Here is an 18,274-nt window from a genome sequence, read left to right as displayed (position 1 = left end):
CCTCACTGCAGTTACAACTTCCTTGTGAGGGGAAGAGGAGAGGCAGACACTGTGGTCACCAGGGACAGGACACAAGGGAATGCCCTGAAGTTGCATCAGGGGACGTGCAGGTTAGATAGGAGGAAAAAGTTCTTCACCCAGAGGGTGGTTGGGCACTGGAACAGGGTCCCCAGAGCAGTGGTCACAGCACCAAGCCTGACAGAGTTCAAGAAGCATTTGGACAGTGCTCTCAGGCACATGGGGTGATTCTCAGGGTGTCCTGTGCAGGGCCAGGAGCTGGACTTGATCCTGATGGGTCCCTTCCAACTCAGCATATTCTGTGATTCTGTGAGTGGGAATTCATTTTTTATAAACACGCTGGGTATTCTGAGGCTAACACCTCAGAGCAGGGCTTGAGTCAGATTCTCTTCCAGTTTTGGAAGTTAGTTTTAAGGCTGTTTCTTAAGTTTTCTGCTTTCTGTGGATTGAAGGGAGAGGGGGAATCTTGTCATGAAGTGCACTTTCCCTCATTTCTGTATTTCCATATAGTTGTTGCTGATGAGGAAAGGGGAAGGTGCTGATTTATTATATTTTATACACACATCCTTCATTCCTGGTTTAATTCTTTTGGATGAAATGTTATCCCTAAGCCTCTGTTCTTTGATCCTAAATCTTGTTAAAAGTAATCAAACCCTTTTGATTAGCATCTGAGCTTTGGATGGGGTCCTGCACGAGTAGGTTGCTACACAGACTTGCTGGGGAACTGACACTTGCTCTCTGTTTTCATCTGCCATTCACTTACTGCAGTAAATCCTCTTTCTCCACCCTCTGCTGAGCTCTTTTGGTTTGTCTCAGAGGGAATTGAAAGCAGTGGACATGCATCTGCTCCCTTGGGATGGGTGCATAAAAACCATGCCAGAGGGAAAAGAAGAAATTTGGGAATAGTATGGAGAGGATGAAGGTACAGGTGCTTGGGGCATGGTGGTGCTTGTCTCACCTGGCAGCTACCAGCCCCCTGAGGCATTAGGGCTTCTTGTCCCAGGTGCTCAAAACAAGATTTTTTAAGCACAGCAGTAGATACCATCTAATGGTGTAGTCTTTGTGGTGAGGAATGAAAAGAAAAAGACACTTGTTGAATTTTTTTTTCATCAGTGTTTCTATCTCATAGGATCCTGGGGAGGGAAGGTGGGGGACAAAACCTTTGTTTTATCTCCGTTACTGGACTTCCTTCCTTAGAGAGAAAATAGAATTTATTTGGTTAGTGAATGGTAGTTTTATAATTTTATCTGTCTTTCTCGAGTGTCACTCTAATGAAAAGTAAATGTAGGCTTTTTTCTTCTCGCACTCTTTTTTTTTTTTCTTCCCCATGACCTGTGTAGGCCATGCCTGAACTCCCTTCCCTGCTCTGCTCTCTAGACTGTGGTTGGAATTTGAACGTCTAACTTGTTTTTCAGAAGAGAGGGTATTTCTCTGTCCTGCGTACTTTCAAAATCTTTTGTTAGAAAAAAAAGGGTTTTTTAGATTATTTTAAAGCTTGCTGTTGTTCTGGGTCTTCCTTGAGTCCTATGTATTTATATATCTGGAAAGAAGAAAATTTGATTCTTATATCAATACTTGGTAATAAACTTATTCTGGCATCCCCTATAGTATTTCATTTTTTTTCTTTAATCCACAGTCTAAAAACTGTGGAATTATTTTTCTTTTGTCTAGTAAGTATGAATCTCCATTACATTTTCAATTTTTGTTTGCATACTCAGAAATGGAAGATTTTTATTTTTAGCCCCTCTGAGACCCTTGCATGCTAAATGAAAGCTTATCATGGGGAAAAATGTGGAAATGGACAATCACAATTTTTGATGTTTTCCACTGTCAAGGAGAAGATACTACACAAAGAAAGTAAAGGACACTTAGGGATTCAGGGGCATGGAAAGGTTCCCAAAAATCCAGATTTGAAACAACTGTCTGAAGCTTACAGTGCAAAACTGCAAGGCACACATTGGATTTGTAGAAAAGAAGAAAAACATAGTAGTTTTATTATATAGTTTGTGTGAGGCTATACTGTTCTTGAGTCATAATGGCATTTCAGCATGTGTAAATAGCTTATGCCAATGGAGGATCCTGGTCTGATATAGAAATTACCTTAAATTAAGTTATTTTAGAAAGCATGTGCTAGCATCTGAGTGGCAAGAAAACATTTCCAAGACTAATGTTAAAATGCTGCTCTAAATTCCTCCTTTCCTCCCTGTCTTGTTTTATTTTCCTTCTCTTTATCTTCCCGATCAAATGAAGATTAATTGATGCCACCAAGAAGTACCCTGAAAGAAAAGCTTAATATTTTTTTTTATCTGTTTGGCAGAGTGATAACAAAGAATATCTGCACTCTTTTTTTATTTTGGAATATTATATAAAAAAAAAAAGTCACAATGATACCACAGTCATGTCAATCCAATTTGCTGTCACCACTGTTTGTCTATGCTTGAACTACAGAACACAGGTCCTGCAATATCCCATGATTTTTGTCTGGATGAAATGCATGAATATATGTAATGAAAATGATTCCCATTCAGACTTCCTTTGCTTTCTGAAATAGTAAAAACACATCAATCTTCTGTAATACTGATGTCCAGTCTGTGATGCAGCTGGAAATCATTTATGCTCAGAGTTCCCTAGAGCATTTCTTGTTGTTTGCTTGGAAAGACAGTGATTAAATTTTATCATCTTGGTTACTCGATTGATTCCAGAATCTTTGAAATGTGAGCTTCTAACTCCCTATGCACATCTCTGCCCTACATAAACTCACTCAAAGGATTTTGATCCAAAGATTTAAAGATTTCTGGATCAAAACCTTCAGATACCTTATATTCTGTAGAAGGATCATATAAAATCATTGGTTGTCAGTTCAACTTTAACTCTTTGGATGAAATGTGAAAATCCTAATAATAGGAATTTAAAGATGATGGTGCAGAGGCATGCATATTGAATGCAAATTACAAAAAAAAGGATTTTAATGATGGAAAGAGTGGAGATCTAGCATTGCTTCTCAGTAGGAACAAGAGAGAAGGAACAACTGGGCTAGATTTGAAATGGGTCTTTAACTTTGTGAATTCAAACATATGATAAGTTTGTCTGAAACAGAGTTGACTGGATTTCATGACCTAAAAGGTCTTTCCCAGATCTGATATTCATGGCTTTAAAAGCTAAAGGCTACCAAAAAAAAAAAAAAAAAATTGAAACCCTTTTCTGAAACAAATTGGTTTTGACTGCAGCAAAAATAAAAATAAATCAGTTTGAGAAAGCTTTTGTATCTTTTTTTATCCCCAACTTTCCTAGACTCCTTTGTTAGTCCCTTTCTTTGTAAATTACAAGGGATAGAGGACACTCTTCATCTTTATTGCATCACAACTGTATCACTTTTTTTCTTTCCTCCTCATGAAAATTAACACCGACATTTCTGTTACTGCAAGGAGTCCTCCAAGGTCTGTCACTTTTTGTGGCAAGAGTAATCACCACATTTGTCCATATCTTTTCAGAATTTTTAAGTGAAATATTGGGAGGAATCCCATTGGTCCTAAAATTTAGCTGCCTTGTATCATAAGTCCCCTTCATGTTTTATCCTATTTGCTAAGAAATCTAGAGGATGAATGAAGAGTAAAGGCAAAAAATCCCTATGGTGAGCAGAAGGAAGAAATGGGTGCTACCCACTGATATATGGAAATCCGAGCTCTGATAGGAGCTCAGAGAGAATTCCACATGACTTTGACTTTTTCTTATAATTATCTGATTAATTATCCAAGTCTTGGATCGAAGCCATTTTCAGTTCCCACATTGCAGATGAGGATTGTTACAGAGTTTCCAGGGGAATAAGCTGGATCCAGGGCCTGGCCAATGAAAGCATGCAGGAACAAAGTCACCCTGATTTTAATGCAATAGAGACTCTGAAGTGACTTATAGATCTGGGACAAGATATATTGGTCACCTTGATAGGAGCTGACACAAAACTGTGTACTTTCTCTGGCTTCTGAGAAGATGAACTCTTGATGGAAGATAAGAATTAAGGGACTGAATAATTTAGCACAGTTCAGGATCAAATTGAAGCCATAAATTACTTTCCAAAAGGTAAAATTTGGTGCTTAATGTATGCCTACTGGTCAAGTGAAGGAGAGCAGAGAAAAAAATATGTAGTAGAGATCTTTGGCATTTGGGCTTGCACTGTTTTGACACTAAATCAAGCTCCAAGTATAACCATAGAGCAGTGAGAATTTGCATGTCTACATTAAAGAAACTGCAAACATACTCATGCCACAACTTGTGAATGCCTCCTGTAACACACAACCTGTTTCATGAATCTATTTTATTCTTTTGGGATAGGAGAAGTAACCTGCCATTCTTGTACCCAGAATTTGAAGGGCAAAAATACCAAAATGTTTCCTTTTAAAGAATATCCCTTCATGTGCATAACACAAAAATGTCTGTGAACTGCAGCATTGACGCAGAAAAGACAACATCATGTGGTAGAGGTACTTCCTCTGTTAACCTGATCCAGCTTTCTGCAGTTCTTTTCTGCTCCTTTTGCTTTGCCTCGTAATTCCTTTTGTAGGAGGGCTTGTTGGCTCTGTTTGGTCTTGCACCTGCTCAATACAAGCTGAATAAAGTGTTTGATGTGATAGATCCAAATGTTGTTACCAGGACTTACTAGGGAGTCGATGGGTATGTTACAGCTCTGCAGTTGCTGTTTGAGGTACTTGGGAAGATTGTCATAGCAGGAATTTGTTTCGCTCTCTTCAGGTCAGTCTCTAGTGGACATGAGCTTGCTCCAGGTACAGGTGGGCTGGGCTTGAGGCTGAAAGTAAAGCTGCCCAGAGCTGCATGAAGCTGCAGTGTTTCATGGAGATGCACCAGTTTCCATGCACTTTTTATCAAATAGCTCTGTGTGGTGAGGGGTGGAGAGAGAGGCAGGAAAGGTTTCTTTGAGGTACTGGTGATGTGGATGTTGACTGGCTGGGAAATTACCCAAATCTTTGCTTTTCCATACGCTGGTTCCCTGGGCAGCAGGGAGTGACAGATGCTTAGGAAAGCATTTCATGAGGAGTTTTGAAAGGTCTGTTTCTTTTAGTGCTGATTGAATTTCTTGCATCACTGTTCCCTGCTGAGGGTGCTTGAGAGTGTCCTAGGCTGAGCTGCTACTTGTGTGGATGATCCTGAGGAAAATGAGAAGGTTAATATAGGAGGCTAAAGACCATATTGAGAAAAGGGCCATTAACTAATCACTAAGATTTGATTTTGCTAAGTATTCTGGTGGAATTCAAATAAGAAACTGCTGAGAGGGCTTTATAAATCCTCTGTTAAGTGAGCTCTACTCTTAAAGGAGTGGGTTGGTCACATGGGTTCACAGAGTGCTGATGGGGTAACCCAGAAGCAAGTTTTAATCTGAGAAACTGGTAAAGCTGCTGATAAAGGTGCAGGATTAGTAAATGCATGGCTGAACGTGATGTGCTGGAGGAGAGCCAGCACAGCTTTCTCGATACCAGGACTGGTGAATCTTGCAGAGGTTGCTGACAGAGGCATGAGGCCTGTGAACTGGGGTGCTCTGGCCAAGAGGGGCCCATGTGGGCTTCCAGAAAGCTTCGATGGGGTAAGAAAAAAAGCTTTTGGTACCGAAACCAGGGGTGATAGGCATGGTGTCCTCATGGTTAAACAACTGTTTAAGTGTAGCAAGCAATGGGGTTGGTGTTCAGAGTTTACCTAGGTGTTTACTGTTGAAGACCACTGGGGATCTGTGATGGGAGCAGGGCTGCTCACTGGAAGCAAAATGAAAGGGGGTAAAATTTGCTGTTGCTTTGCACAATTAGAGTGGGCATGGTCGGATTGCAGAAAATTTTCAGAAGGCTCTCATGATGCTGAGTGACTCTGCAGCAGATTGCAGCTGAAATGTGAGATCGGTGAAGGCAAAATAATGCACGTGCAGGACTAAAAAGCTATCAGGTTTGGACTTCATATTAACATTTAACACTCAGGAAAGAGATCTTTGGATAATTAAAGAGAACAGTGCAAAAAGTGTGATGTCACCACTGATAAACCTCTGGTGCTGGCAGATGTTGAATATTTTTTCTAGTTCTGGCAATTGTACCTCAAAAAAGACATACTTGAGCTAGAGAACATTGATAGAGCCGATTCAGGATTAGCAGAAGTCAAAGTAGTCTAGGATGCTTCCACTTGGGGTTGTGTGTGATTTAAGGGGTATAACAACAGATTCATAAAATCACAGAAGGTGTAGAGAGGCAAGTGATTACTCGCTGTTACTTACAGTATGATACAGAAATTGAATTATCCAGCAGAATTTTAAAACCAGACAGAAGGAAGTACTTTACATTACTCATAATTAAATATTGGAGCTTATTACACAGCCTGCTGTGGAGACCAAGACTATAAATGGGTTCAAGGAAGGACCAACACATTCCTAGAGTAAAGAGCCATTACAGGCTATTAAGCGCAAAGGTCTGGAAGCAGCCGCCAGCTCAGGAAGTCCTTAAACTACTGATTACTGGAAATTGGGACTGGAGTATGTCAGGGAAAGGATCACCCAATTTGTGCCAGTGCTTCTCTAAACACCTGCTACTGGCTCCTGTCAGGAATGGGTTGGTGCACCAGACAGATTATTTAATTTGGCTGAAGTTGGCTCCTTTCATAGCAAATGCAAAAAATCTGGGAGTTGATGTGGCAGTGAAATAATCACTGCCCAGTGGTCAGCTAAAAAGGAGAGCAATATATGCCCAGGAGTCAAGCTGGGAACAGTGGGTTTCAGGGTCATGATGCAGTCAGCAGAGATGCATGGGGAAAACTTAAATAATGCCAGATTAGCCAGTACATTTTCTTCATTACATTCATAAGCACCAAACTGCAAGAATGAAAACTGCCTCCAAACAAACTCAGGCACATATAATTTGTTCATACAGCATACAGGTGCTGTCTGGCCTTGTACAGGGCTTTTCAAGCTCTGGTTGGGAAAGCTGAGGGCTGGCAGGCGTAGTCTTTGAATATTCAAAGAAATTCAGAGCTACTGTAACTTAAACATCATTATACAAACGACTGTCCCTTTCTCTGTAAATATCTAGGTTAACTTTGAGAAAAGACTCCCAAAAACGTCTCTCCTGGCAGATGTCGTAGCCATGGGATCTGTGAAAGCCAGTCTCTCTGCATTTTTATATTCTCTCAACCTTGCAGCTGAGAGACTACCCCAGTGGTAATGCTCATATGCAAAGGAGGATAATAACCCCAGCCATGGAAAGGCAGCAACTCCAACACCAGTGGCAACTAAATTGACAGTCAAAGCTGTTAAGCACATGCAACAGTAATTTACTCTTTCTATTCCAAATAGATTTTTTTTCTAGAGCTTAAATGTATTGCATACTATTGACTAATTGTTGTGGTCTTTGAGGGTTCAGGTAAAACTATTCAGTCTCAAGAACTCATTGGAGGATATTTTTATGCCTTCAGTGGAGGAAAAGGCTCAATAAAGCCAAAGGCTGGGATATAAGCTCAAATCTCCCTGATCAAATATGTATCCTTTGATCTAATAAGTAGGTTGAGTCTCGCCTGACTTTTTTGCAAAATGCAAATTTAATGCTTTAAAAAAGTAAAAAAAAATCAGTTAGTGTACTTGAACAGCTTGAATGTCTGATTGCTTTTGATTTTCAAAATAGTTGACTGCTCTGTTAGAAAATTTTCCTAGTGGTATCAACTACGGAATTAGTATCAGATATTTTTGATAGTTGTATATTTTTATGTGTACCCATGTATGTTCACAATGGTGATGTGTTAGCTAAGTCAATAATAACATCTACTACAAATGACTGATTACTGGATATGAAAAAGTAATTATCAAAATACAGTTTATTATTTATGATGAAATATTTCCTAGCTGTCGGTTACTACATCAGCAAGCTGGGCTGGCTGTGCCCATTTTAACAAAGTTGTTCTCTTCATAGTCTGAAGAATGGAATATATGAAGAAACCACAGATTCATTTTTTCTGTCTGTCTCTTATCAGGGGAACAGTGATTACTTCTCTGGGAAAGGCTGACTGTCAAGCCTGTGTTTTCATTCATGCACTCAGCACAGTGGAGATGAAATTTCTGGGAAAGATAACTAAAAGCCAATCGTGTTACCTTGCTGTTGGAAAAGTGCCAGGTGGTGTAATTTGTCAAAGTAATATGAGATATGATCACCTGGATACTCAGCATCTGCTCTGTTACCAGATCTGCGCTACCTTCCCTTTCCCCCCATTTTCCCCTCTCTTGTCTGTCTTACATTTATTAGAAGGCCATGTGTTTGCTCTTTAGCTTGGCCTTCTTTTTTAATGGGAAAGGCTTCTGCAGTGCATAGGGTCTGTTTTGACACTTTGTGTCCCTCTTTGCTCTGACACAAAATTCTGATAAGAAGCTGTGCAAAAGTAGACTTTTTAAAGCTTGTTCCTGGACCTAAGGGTCACTTCTGACTGGCTCATGCAAATGTGCAATCCCTGAGATCATTTTAAGTCTTTTATATTAAAACAGACCAGAAAAAAAAGGCATTATTGTCATGCCTGTGTTTTGTGTACTCTCCAGACAAAGCCATAAATCCAGCTTGGCACGCAGAGGAAGGGCAGGCTTTTGGCACAAAACTGTGCCAGGTCTCCCCCAAAAAGGATCATCAGCCTCGGCTCACTCTTAAGGAAATGTGGGCCAAGTCTCAGGTTCTCCTGTGGGAGGCTTGCACATCTTTAATTCTGACTTGAAATAGTATCTGAGGCTTGATGCTGAGATGTCTGTAACCACTCATTACACATATTTACCTTCCTCTGTTGTGAGGACAGCCTAAGTAGGTTTGCTTTACCCCATCAGTGATGCAGAGTGGAAAAAGTGATAGTGCCCTGTTTCCACCCAAATAAACTAACACATTATAAACCACAAATAGATACAAGAATATGCTCTGGTGTTTAGGAAGCCCGAATAACTACATTGATACTGAAAACAGCATAAAAGTAGACTGCCAAATATTGGGAAGTTTTCTTGAAAAATACATTTAAAAACATTTTTGTAGTTTCTTGTAGCTTATTTCTCTAAGGCTTTAATACAGTCATTGAGATGTGTAGCTTATGTTGTACTTATATATTTGGCATAAAATCTTTCTTGCTAAATTGTTCCCTCCTGATACATTGCCAGATGGTAAGAGTATTTTCCTTGGGCTTCTTCCCTTTTTTTGTCAAATGCAAAATATTTTGGAAAAAAACGCCTTAATGTCAAAGTCTTGCCCACATTAAGTAGAAAGAGGGTATTGGAAGATCAGAGGCTGATGTTAATGTTCTGAATTGTTCATGCTGACCACAAGTGAGGGGATTTAAGACATTCTAGTTCAGTTCACTCTATTTTTCCAGACATGCACTGTGAGCAGCGAGGCTTCCAAGCTCCTTTACTGCAGATATATATTGAACTGTATATTTTCAGGACAATGAAAAGATTTATTTAGCATATGGCTGACCTGGATTGTCTCTACTGGCTCAATTGACCTTTATTGCCTTGGGACAGTGGTAAGATTAAGAGATGCTATAAATAGCTGTAGCACTGTGGGAGCAGTATCACAAAAATGCACTTTACACAAACAGTCTGTCATTTTACTTTGTGGGGGATGTGTGTATTTGGCTTACAAAGGGAGCTATCTCTCTGAGATGATTTTTGTCCTCTTTTGAATCACTGCAGCTGAAGCTGTGAGATTATTTTGGCCAGTACCATTAGGTTCTAATATATACAATGCAATAATGTTGGGAAGCTCTAGGAACAGACTGTTCAGGTGCAGCTGAGCTTCGAATTGGCAGTGTACTGTGCTTCCACCTGAGGGCTCTCTGGTGGAGGCAGCTCTGTCAGGGCTGGATGTCTCTGGAGAGACAGACAGTGGGGATATCCCCTCAGCACTGTGGAGACAGCTTCAGGAGGGTTTCTGGCTACCACCTATGACTTTTGAAGAAGGCCACATCTGTGCCTCAAGAGCTGTAAATACGATTTTGGGCCAGAAAGATGGAAATGAAATATAAGTGGAAAGAAGCTGTAATTCCTTGAGGGATTCTTATAGGATCAAAGAAGGTGGTGGTTTATGACTTTCCTTCCCAATGGCATCCCCATGCCTTGTTTTATGTAGTTGTATGCTGAATGGATGACTTTTTCCAGCCTATTAACTAAGAAAAAGCAACAGGTGTTTGATTCTTTGTATAAACTCATATTTTGTCTCTCCTATAAATAGTATTTTGAATTATGCATAAATTGATTTAACAGGCCTAGTTGGTGTGTAAGGAATAAGTGTAATGCATGAGGACTCCACTGGCAAACATAACCACAGATAGTACACTGGATTTGATATTTCAGCTTAGTGCCAGATGAGTAACTGATCTCCATTAAACAGTAATTTCCAGTGATCAGGTTGCTTTATTCTTTCCCTAAACTGCTTTAACAGGAGATGGCATTCAAGCACCATTTCACTGAAGCTGAAATGAGATGCAGTGCTGCCTCTTCTGATTTCTGGAGAAGGCTGGGGAGGTTATTGGGTAATTATGTTTGAGATACATATTTGTTATATATACACTCTGTATATACACTCCATTTATTTGTGTTTTTCTTCTTCTTTTCAATTTGCAGGAAAGCAATCTCCAGGTCAGGCCTCCAGCACTTGGCTCCTGTGCATTCCCTCAACATTGCAGTCACCAATGGACCTGTGAAGGAACCAAGAGCGGCCTTAGAGTGGACTGTAGGTGTTTGGTTTTTTGGCAGTTAATTTGAGCAGTATCTCTAGTTAGTGCTCTCTCCATCCTTAAGTCAACATAAGACATTGTGTTTCTATCAGAATTAGTGCTAGTCATTAGGAACATGTTTCTATTATGAAGCATAAGGCAGAGACTTGAAAACTTGGTGGGAACTTGAGCAAAACATGACAGATTTTCCAGCTTGGAAGCTGTCTGGCTACATTTGCCATCCTCCTTCTTGACAAAGTCTGCCAACAAAGGTTGATCTAATTTTAGCACAGCAGGGTTTTGTGCCTCTGCTCGATGGGCGAAATTTAAGGCTGAAGACACGTCAAGTTGTCTGGGTCTGTAGAGTAGTAATTGCAATCTTTGGTCACAATTCTTTGCAGGTGTGATTAGATTTCTTCTGGGCCCAAGCTGGCATATAGACATGGATAATATGTTTCTGCCTCTCCTATCTTGCTTCTTTTAGGTTTCTGGGCTGGACCACATCAGGGCTGGCCAAAAGTTAAAGCTGATTGTTAAGGGCATTGTCCAAATGTCTTTTAAACACTGGCAAGAATGGGGCACCAACCACCTCTCTAGGAAGACTGTTCCAGGGTTTGGCCACCCTCTCTGTGTGTAATAATAGCAAGTCTATACCTCCTCATAACCATCCCTACACACCTCCCATGTGCTTATGCACAGGTACGAGCTAAGATGAGCCATAAGCCAGCAGGTCATACAAATGTCTCAATTAAAGCAAAGCATGCAGTAAATTTTACACTTGGCTGTTGGTAAAGAGCTTGATACATTACAGTATCAAGGCACCAGCCACCCAAGCAGGTTTTAGTTGGAGATCACTTCTGTTTTGATGAATATGGCTTATATTTATCTTTGTTCTTTATATCAAAACAGAATTGCTTTTTAGATTGCCTGCTCTTCTTGAACCCCAGCTGTTGCACTCAAAGTTTAAGAGGATGAAAATTTGCAGGCTGTGTAGCATGAAGTTGGATTAGATTCACTATGAAGGTCTGCAGTTTGAAAGCTTGCATAGAATCCTCTTGGAAGTGCTTTGGAGAATAGCTTGTTCTTTCATTCCAGCAAACCCAGGTACTGATTCAACAAGGTAGTAAAGATGCCTGTTTTGAGCCAGCACTGCTGTTCAGTAGAAATCTGAAGGATCAGTCACATAAGTGAAGGGTTAAGCACATTAGCTAAATTTAACACCTTTGAAAACGGTATTTAGGAAAAACCAACGGCAACAATTCCTGCAAAAAAACCCCAAAAACAACCCTGAACCCCAAGACGACAACCACAGCTTGCCCTTACTCAGTCAATTGTCTGCTACTCCTTTACCAGGATGATCCATGATCCTGTGATCATTCCTCCTTTTACCTCATATGATTCATATACAGCAGGACTCGCTATAGGTTGGTAAATATTGATTAAATATTGCGAGTTTTAATTGTGTGTGGTGTTTTTGCAGTTTACTTCCTTGCTTATGGTTTAGATTTTTGATCAGTTCAATTTCTTAGCTGTTTACAGTCTCTCAGACTGATGTTGCTGCTTTACTTCACACTTTGATTGGAAAAGGGGGGCAGCCTGTGTCATGTGGGGAGAGGGACAGGATAGTGAGTGGAAGATATCTGTGGGTGGGAGGAGAACTGACCAGCTGTAGTAACAGGTAAAAAGGAGAAAGGTATTTCTCAAATCTGAGGTATGATGGAAGTAAGGTTTGGAGACTTGGAGAGGTTGAAATGGACCAAAGTTTTTTAAAATGTAGTAAACTTCAAAAAAGAAAAAACCCTAAATTTTAAATTAAGTCCAGAGGTATTACCGCAGGCCTGGGCCCTAGGGTATATCACCGTGTCCCGCAGCCATAGGGAGGAGGAGGAGAGAAGATCCAGCAGGCAGGAATTGTGCAGCAAGATTGATTTATTTAATTATTTTACAAACTCTTTTATAGACTTTTTTCTTCATAGTCTAATTGGACAAAGGATCAGCCACCCCTTGGGGTGATTGGCTAAAATCCTAAAACATCCATTGTCAAAATATTTTTCTACTGTACCATAAACAAGACTTTTCAAGGCTGCAGGTATTTGGTTGTTTACAGAACTCTGCTACCTCTTCTGTGAGAGAGAAAAGTCTCTCACGGACTTAGAAAATAGCAAGAAAATCCTTGCTAGCAGCATTTTTGTATCTACACAGAGGTGTATTTGGTAGAGTGAAAAGATATTTCAATTGATGTGTCGGAGCCAGGGAAGAAGGTTTTGTATGTAATCACTGGAAGGCAGCATTGATCGGTGTGTGTTGCATCCCCATATACATCATCCTGCTCTTCAGTAGTTCTGAGGATGATTCTCCAAGGACCCATGATAGGAGATCTTTTCAAAGTCTAAGTGACACAAACATAAATTGTCGCTTGACTTAGCAGGAAGGAAATGTTTTCTACCACAGTCTTCACAGTAATAACTGGAAAGAATTCCCTGGCCATCGCCTCCATTTTTGAGAACTCCTTGCAGGTGATTTGCCATTATCAGATGGTCTTGTGAACAGGGCACTGAGTCAGAGAGTGGGATTCCATTCTCTGCTCTGTCACTTACCTTGTGAGTGAGCTCAGATGAGCTGTTTTGCCTCTCAGTACATCAGCCTTTCTAGCTGTAAAACAGAGGTGACGATTCTCATGACCCCCAAGACATTTTACAGAAAAAAACAGAATTCATTATTATTGTTGTTGCTACTGCCTCTCTTCCCTGAGGTTTCTTTTCCCTAACATACTTACAAGTGTCCAGTTTCATCACATTTGTTACACCTAATTCAAGTTAACTTGTAGCGTTACTGTATAATTTAAGGTTTTCTTTTCACACCAGGGCCATACAGAATACAGTGTCTGGAGTAAGTGTTATAATAACCAGAGGGGAGTGCTGAGGATGCCTTACCAAAAAGGAATTGACCTAGATGGCTGCCCCTGTGATATGTTTATGCATATCCCTTTCTCCCACACTCCTCCATTTTAGACATCACTTCTAAGTGTTAAATAATAAAGTAAGTAAGTAATTCTAGCCCAGATTCTCAAGTAAGTACAGAGTGAGCCACCCAATACACTGCCTGTGTGCCTCTGAGGATCTAGGTCTTTGTGTATTTTTCTACTGCCATTTGTTACCAAGGATTATAACCACAAGCTTGTACACAAAGTCCTCCTGTAATTTTAAGTACTGCCTTCTAGCTCTTTTTTCTATGGTGCCTACAAAAATATTGACAGCCACTAGAATAGTAGAGAATAGTAGAGTGTTGAACATCCCCAAATATGTCATTTTTTTTTTTCATAGTGCATTTTTTCTGTTGATGCCCATTTCTTTCCTTCTCCCATGACAAAGAGATTTAGAATCTTTCCCCCATATCTTAAGAAGCATTTGAAGATACTCAGTTTCCATTTTTGGAGGTCAATGAAAAAACTTGACTGATCCGTGCTTTGTGTTCTGTGAATGAATAGCTGGAGTTCTCTGGGTACACATTGAATGTATTTTAGAAGAGAAATATTATGACTTATACCATAAATTATGTGTGTAAAGGACAAAGCCAGAAATCTTACAGACTTAACAAGAACAGAAAATTATGTGTCAGAATAGAAGTTGAAAAGTGGTATTTGGCAATATGTGGAAGCAGGCTTAGGTCAGGAGCATTGTACAAGGCATTACCTGATTTCACACAGATGGAGTAAGGAAAGCCAGACCTCATCTAGAGTAGGATCTAACAGGAACAGGAAGGGTTACAAGGATGGTTTCTGTAGGCAAATCAACAGTGATAGGAACAGCAGGAAAAAGGTTGGGTTGCCACTGAATAGGTCAGAGAACATGGTGATAAAGGACATGGAAAACCTGAATTGCTCAGTTCCCCCCCCCCCCCCCCTTTTTTTTTTTTACCTCAATTTTTTGCTGGTAAGAGCTGCCTTCAGGAATCCCAGGTCACTGATGCCAGTGTCTGAAAGAAGGAAAACTTACTTCTGTGGATAATGATCAAGTTAGGGAATACTTAGACTGAACACACAGAAGTCCATGGGACCTGATGACATGCACAGAAAAGTGCTGAGGGCTGATACCACTGCTAGGACAGTCTGTTGTCTTTGAGTGGTCATGATGGTCAGAGGATGATCCTGAGGACTGCAACAAAACAAATGTCAATTCTGTCTTCAAGAACGATAAGGAGGATCCAGGGAAGACCAGGCTGATCAGCCTTACCCTGATTCCTGGAAAGGTTATGGAGCAAATCCTTCTGGAAGTAATTTCCAAAAATATTAGGAATAAGAAATAATTGAGAATATTCAGCATTGATTTATGGAGGCGACATGATCCCTGACCAGTCTTACAGACATCTGTAATTAAATGACTGGCTGGGAGATGAGGGGAGAGCAACGGCTGTTGTGTTGACTTTTGCAAGGTTTTTGACACCATCTTCCATAATATCCATGCAGATAAAAAGCCCATCTGGGGGGATGGGCTAGACAAATAAGACAGTGAGGAGACCTATACCAGTGAGGTATTCATAATTAGTGAGTGTGACTTTGAAATGAGTCTGTTGCATCATATTCTGTGCCTTTTTGGCAACAGTCAGTACTTCTGTCTGCTTACTCTCATGGACAGTAAGTGCTTGGAAGTGCCTAATGCTATGCTAAAGCTTGGCTAATTAGCATATGTGTTAATACAGTAGTACAAGTTTTACATATGATGAAACATTTCCCTCAATATAGATAACTTTATTTCTTTTCCCCATGAATGGTTTGGCTGCTGAATCATAAGTGCCTAAAAGCTATACTAAATTTTGCACCAAAGGATGGGCTTTCCTTCCATTAGACGGTCTTCAAGGCTAAGTTTTGTGAATTGGGAATTGGGTATTCAGTTGAAAAGAGTTTTACATTATTAGATGCTCTCATGATAAAAGGAGAATGTCAGGGTATGGGTATTCCATTAGTCACATAAAAACATGAAGAAGTGATGGGAATTCTAGTTCAAATTAAGTAAGTTGTTGTCGTGGTTTGACGCTGGTTTAGCGCCAAGCCTCACAAAAATCTATTTCTTTTTTCTTCTACAATAGTTGAGCGGAGAAGGGGAAATTAAAACTCCATTTTTCATAAGGTGAAATAAGGATTATTGGGGACAACGAAAAGAAACTTCATGGCAAAACAGGTCCACACTTAAACAGTTACAGTATAAATAAAATTTGTTGCTAACAGAATTAAAAGCAAAAAGAAATAATAAGAAATTAAAGCAAACTTCCAGAACACTTTTCCCTTCCATTACCGTCCCTCTTTCCACCAACCCATGCAAGGGAAACAGAACATGGGTTTGACCAGTGTTTTATTTCTTAAGAGTCTTTCTTTATGTTTAAGGAAAAGAGTTTCTTCTCTTCAGGAGCCTTCCCATGGGAGATAGTTCTCTACAAACTTCTTTAGCGTGGTTCAAACTTTCACAAACCAACAGTCTGCCTGGAAAATCTGCTGCAGTGAAAAAATATGTCTTCCCACACTGCCAATCATGGGCCAAATTAGCCATTGGGTTTAGTCTTTTAAGGATGAGCTACTCCAGCCTGAAAGCAAAGGCTCTCTTCTTCAGTCTCTAGAAGCCTTTCACAACATCTATGGGCTCTGGAGTTGAGTAATTTTTCATGAGCTGTGCGTGGATTTTTGCATCCCCCCATGTACTTGAATGAATTATAGAGGAACAGTTTGAAATATTGCAGTCCTCACCATGGCTTGCAAGGAGAATTTAAGTTCCAGTGCTGGAAGTGCCTTCGCCCTCTTCCCCTTCCTTCACAACTGACCTTGGAGTCGCCATGTTAGCTTCTTTCACACAACTCTAACTTTCCCTTCTTTCTGACTTGGAAGAAAAGTTGGCATCTGCAAGCCTTCAGCTGAGAAGCTGATCTCAGTCGGGCCTGGCACCGGGGAAAGACCCGTCCAGTCTCGCACCGTTGGCCGCATGTGGTGTTTTTCTGTCGGGTGTGGGCCGTGCTGGCTGTGTGGAAGGCTCCTGTGTGTGATGAGTGCAAGACCCATGTGTATTTAGAAATTGCTGAAATTTTGTGTGCAGCTGACACTTGAAGTGCAGTGTTCTGGATCAGCAGTTCTACTCTGCTGCTTCTTTTTCATGAAGGTTTGAGAACTGAGATTCTTTCCAGAGAGATCTAAAGAGGAAAGAGGTCTGTCATATTTCAAAATGGTGGCCAAAAATACCCTTGTATTTTTCCAGTGGTGTAGAGGATGCAGTGATTTTGCAGACGGTGCCCTTCTTGAAAACATGTATTTTTTCACATTGCTGAAATGAAACTGTTATCAGCCAAAGCAGTGGTTCATGAGAACATAGGGAATTATCAACTCGATTGATAGCATCTGAACATTGCTGCTCCATGAAGACAAATGTTGTCATTCTGCTTCTCTATACAGGTGATCTCTTAGCTGAAGGTTATGGGGATCTCAAAATGCAATTGATGCAGAGATGTTGGAAAGCATGATGGGGGAAAGGAGAACCATATCTCTGTGCTGTTTTATTTTGTTCTATGTCCATGTATTACATTTGCAATCATTAAAAAATAGGTGACCTCTACAAGAAAAATATTCCTAAATTAAAATGTCCTAAGATGGAGTTAAAATTGAGAATATATATCAACAGAAAAATATCTGAGGCATTGCTCCTATTTGCAGCATGAGTATTGCAAACTCTGCAATTTCAGAGTTAAGGGTAAAACATAAACCAAACAAGACAGAAAGACATTTGGGAAAGAGACATCAAAATAAATTTGTTTCTGCTCAATAATCAGCTCATAAATAAAAGGGCCAAAACTAATAATTTTTCTTACAAATGTATTTAATTAAGTTTAGATTGATGAGCACTAATTTTACACTAATCATAAGTATTGCCCAAATGCAGATTTGCAAGAAGATTCTTTTCTCTTGCTGGAGTGTTAACAAAGGGAAATCTTTCTTACTGACTTATTTTAGATATCTTTCTTAAATAAGTTTTTGTGGAATGTCAGTCATAGTGGGAGTGGAGGAGAGTTCCATTCCTCCTGTTACAATTAGAGATACAACTCTTTTGAACTAGAACTTTGGGCTGACTGGTTCATTTGTTTGGCTGAATAAGTACAGCTGCTTGATATAGCAAATTAAAAGAGTCAGGTTTATCTGCACTGCTTTTGAAACCATGCTGACTGTAGTCTGAGGAGCAGTGAGGTATGGAGATACTGGAGGGCTTTAGAAAAATGGTAATTCTTGCTCTGTCATTTACTGTGCTGGAGCACTTGAAGAAATCTAGTTAAATTAGTGAAATGTGCACAGCAAGTTATGAACACATGCATGTAATTACATTGTTCCCAAACTCCTAGTCCTTGAATTCTCATTTCACTTCCACTTCAGGGGAGATTGTGTGTGGTATTTGTTTCATAGGCAAGGAACGTTTGCTATACTGAAATTATTTTTGTTTGCTATTAAGGTGGTAATGGATCAGGAGCAATCAAATGGGAGGTCTCCATCTAGGGGAGCACATTGAGTTCG

At 40.0% G+C, this 18,274-nt stretch overlaps 1 protein-coding gene across 3 annotated transcripts in view; it reads left to right on the top strand.

The window, feature by feature from the left end:
• Positions 1-18,274, top strand: part of DGKI (diacylglycerol kinase iota) — a 205,117-nt gene that overhangs the window by 66,033 nt on the left and 120,810 nt on the right. For all 3 annotated transcript variants that reach the window (XM_069003139.1, XM_069003140.1, XM_069003142.1), the window contains exon 2: positions 10,643-10,751. In XM_069003139.1, the coding sequence (XP_068859240.1) occupies positions 10,643-10,751 (109 nt within the window). The remainder of the gene's footprint in view (positions 1-10,642; positions 10,752-18,274) is intronic.

Source organism: Aphelocoma coerulescens, chromosome 1A (assembly GCF_041296385.1).
Source record: "Aphelocoma coerulescens isolate FSJ_1873_10779 chromosome 1A, UR_Acoe_1.0, whole genome shotgun sequence".
In the NCBI taxonomy this organism is placed as follows: domain Eukaryota; kingdom Metazoa; phylum Chordata; class Aves; order Passeriformes; family Corvidae; genus Aphelocoma; species Aphelocoma coerulescens.
The sequence above is the reverse complement of the archived record's forward strand: the minus strand, read 5'-3'. Positions and strand labels throughout refer to the sequence as shown.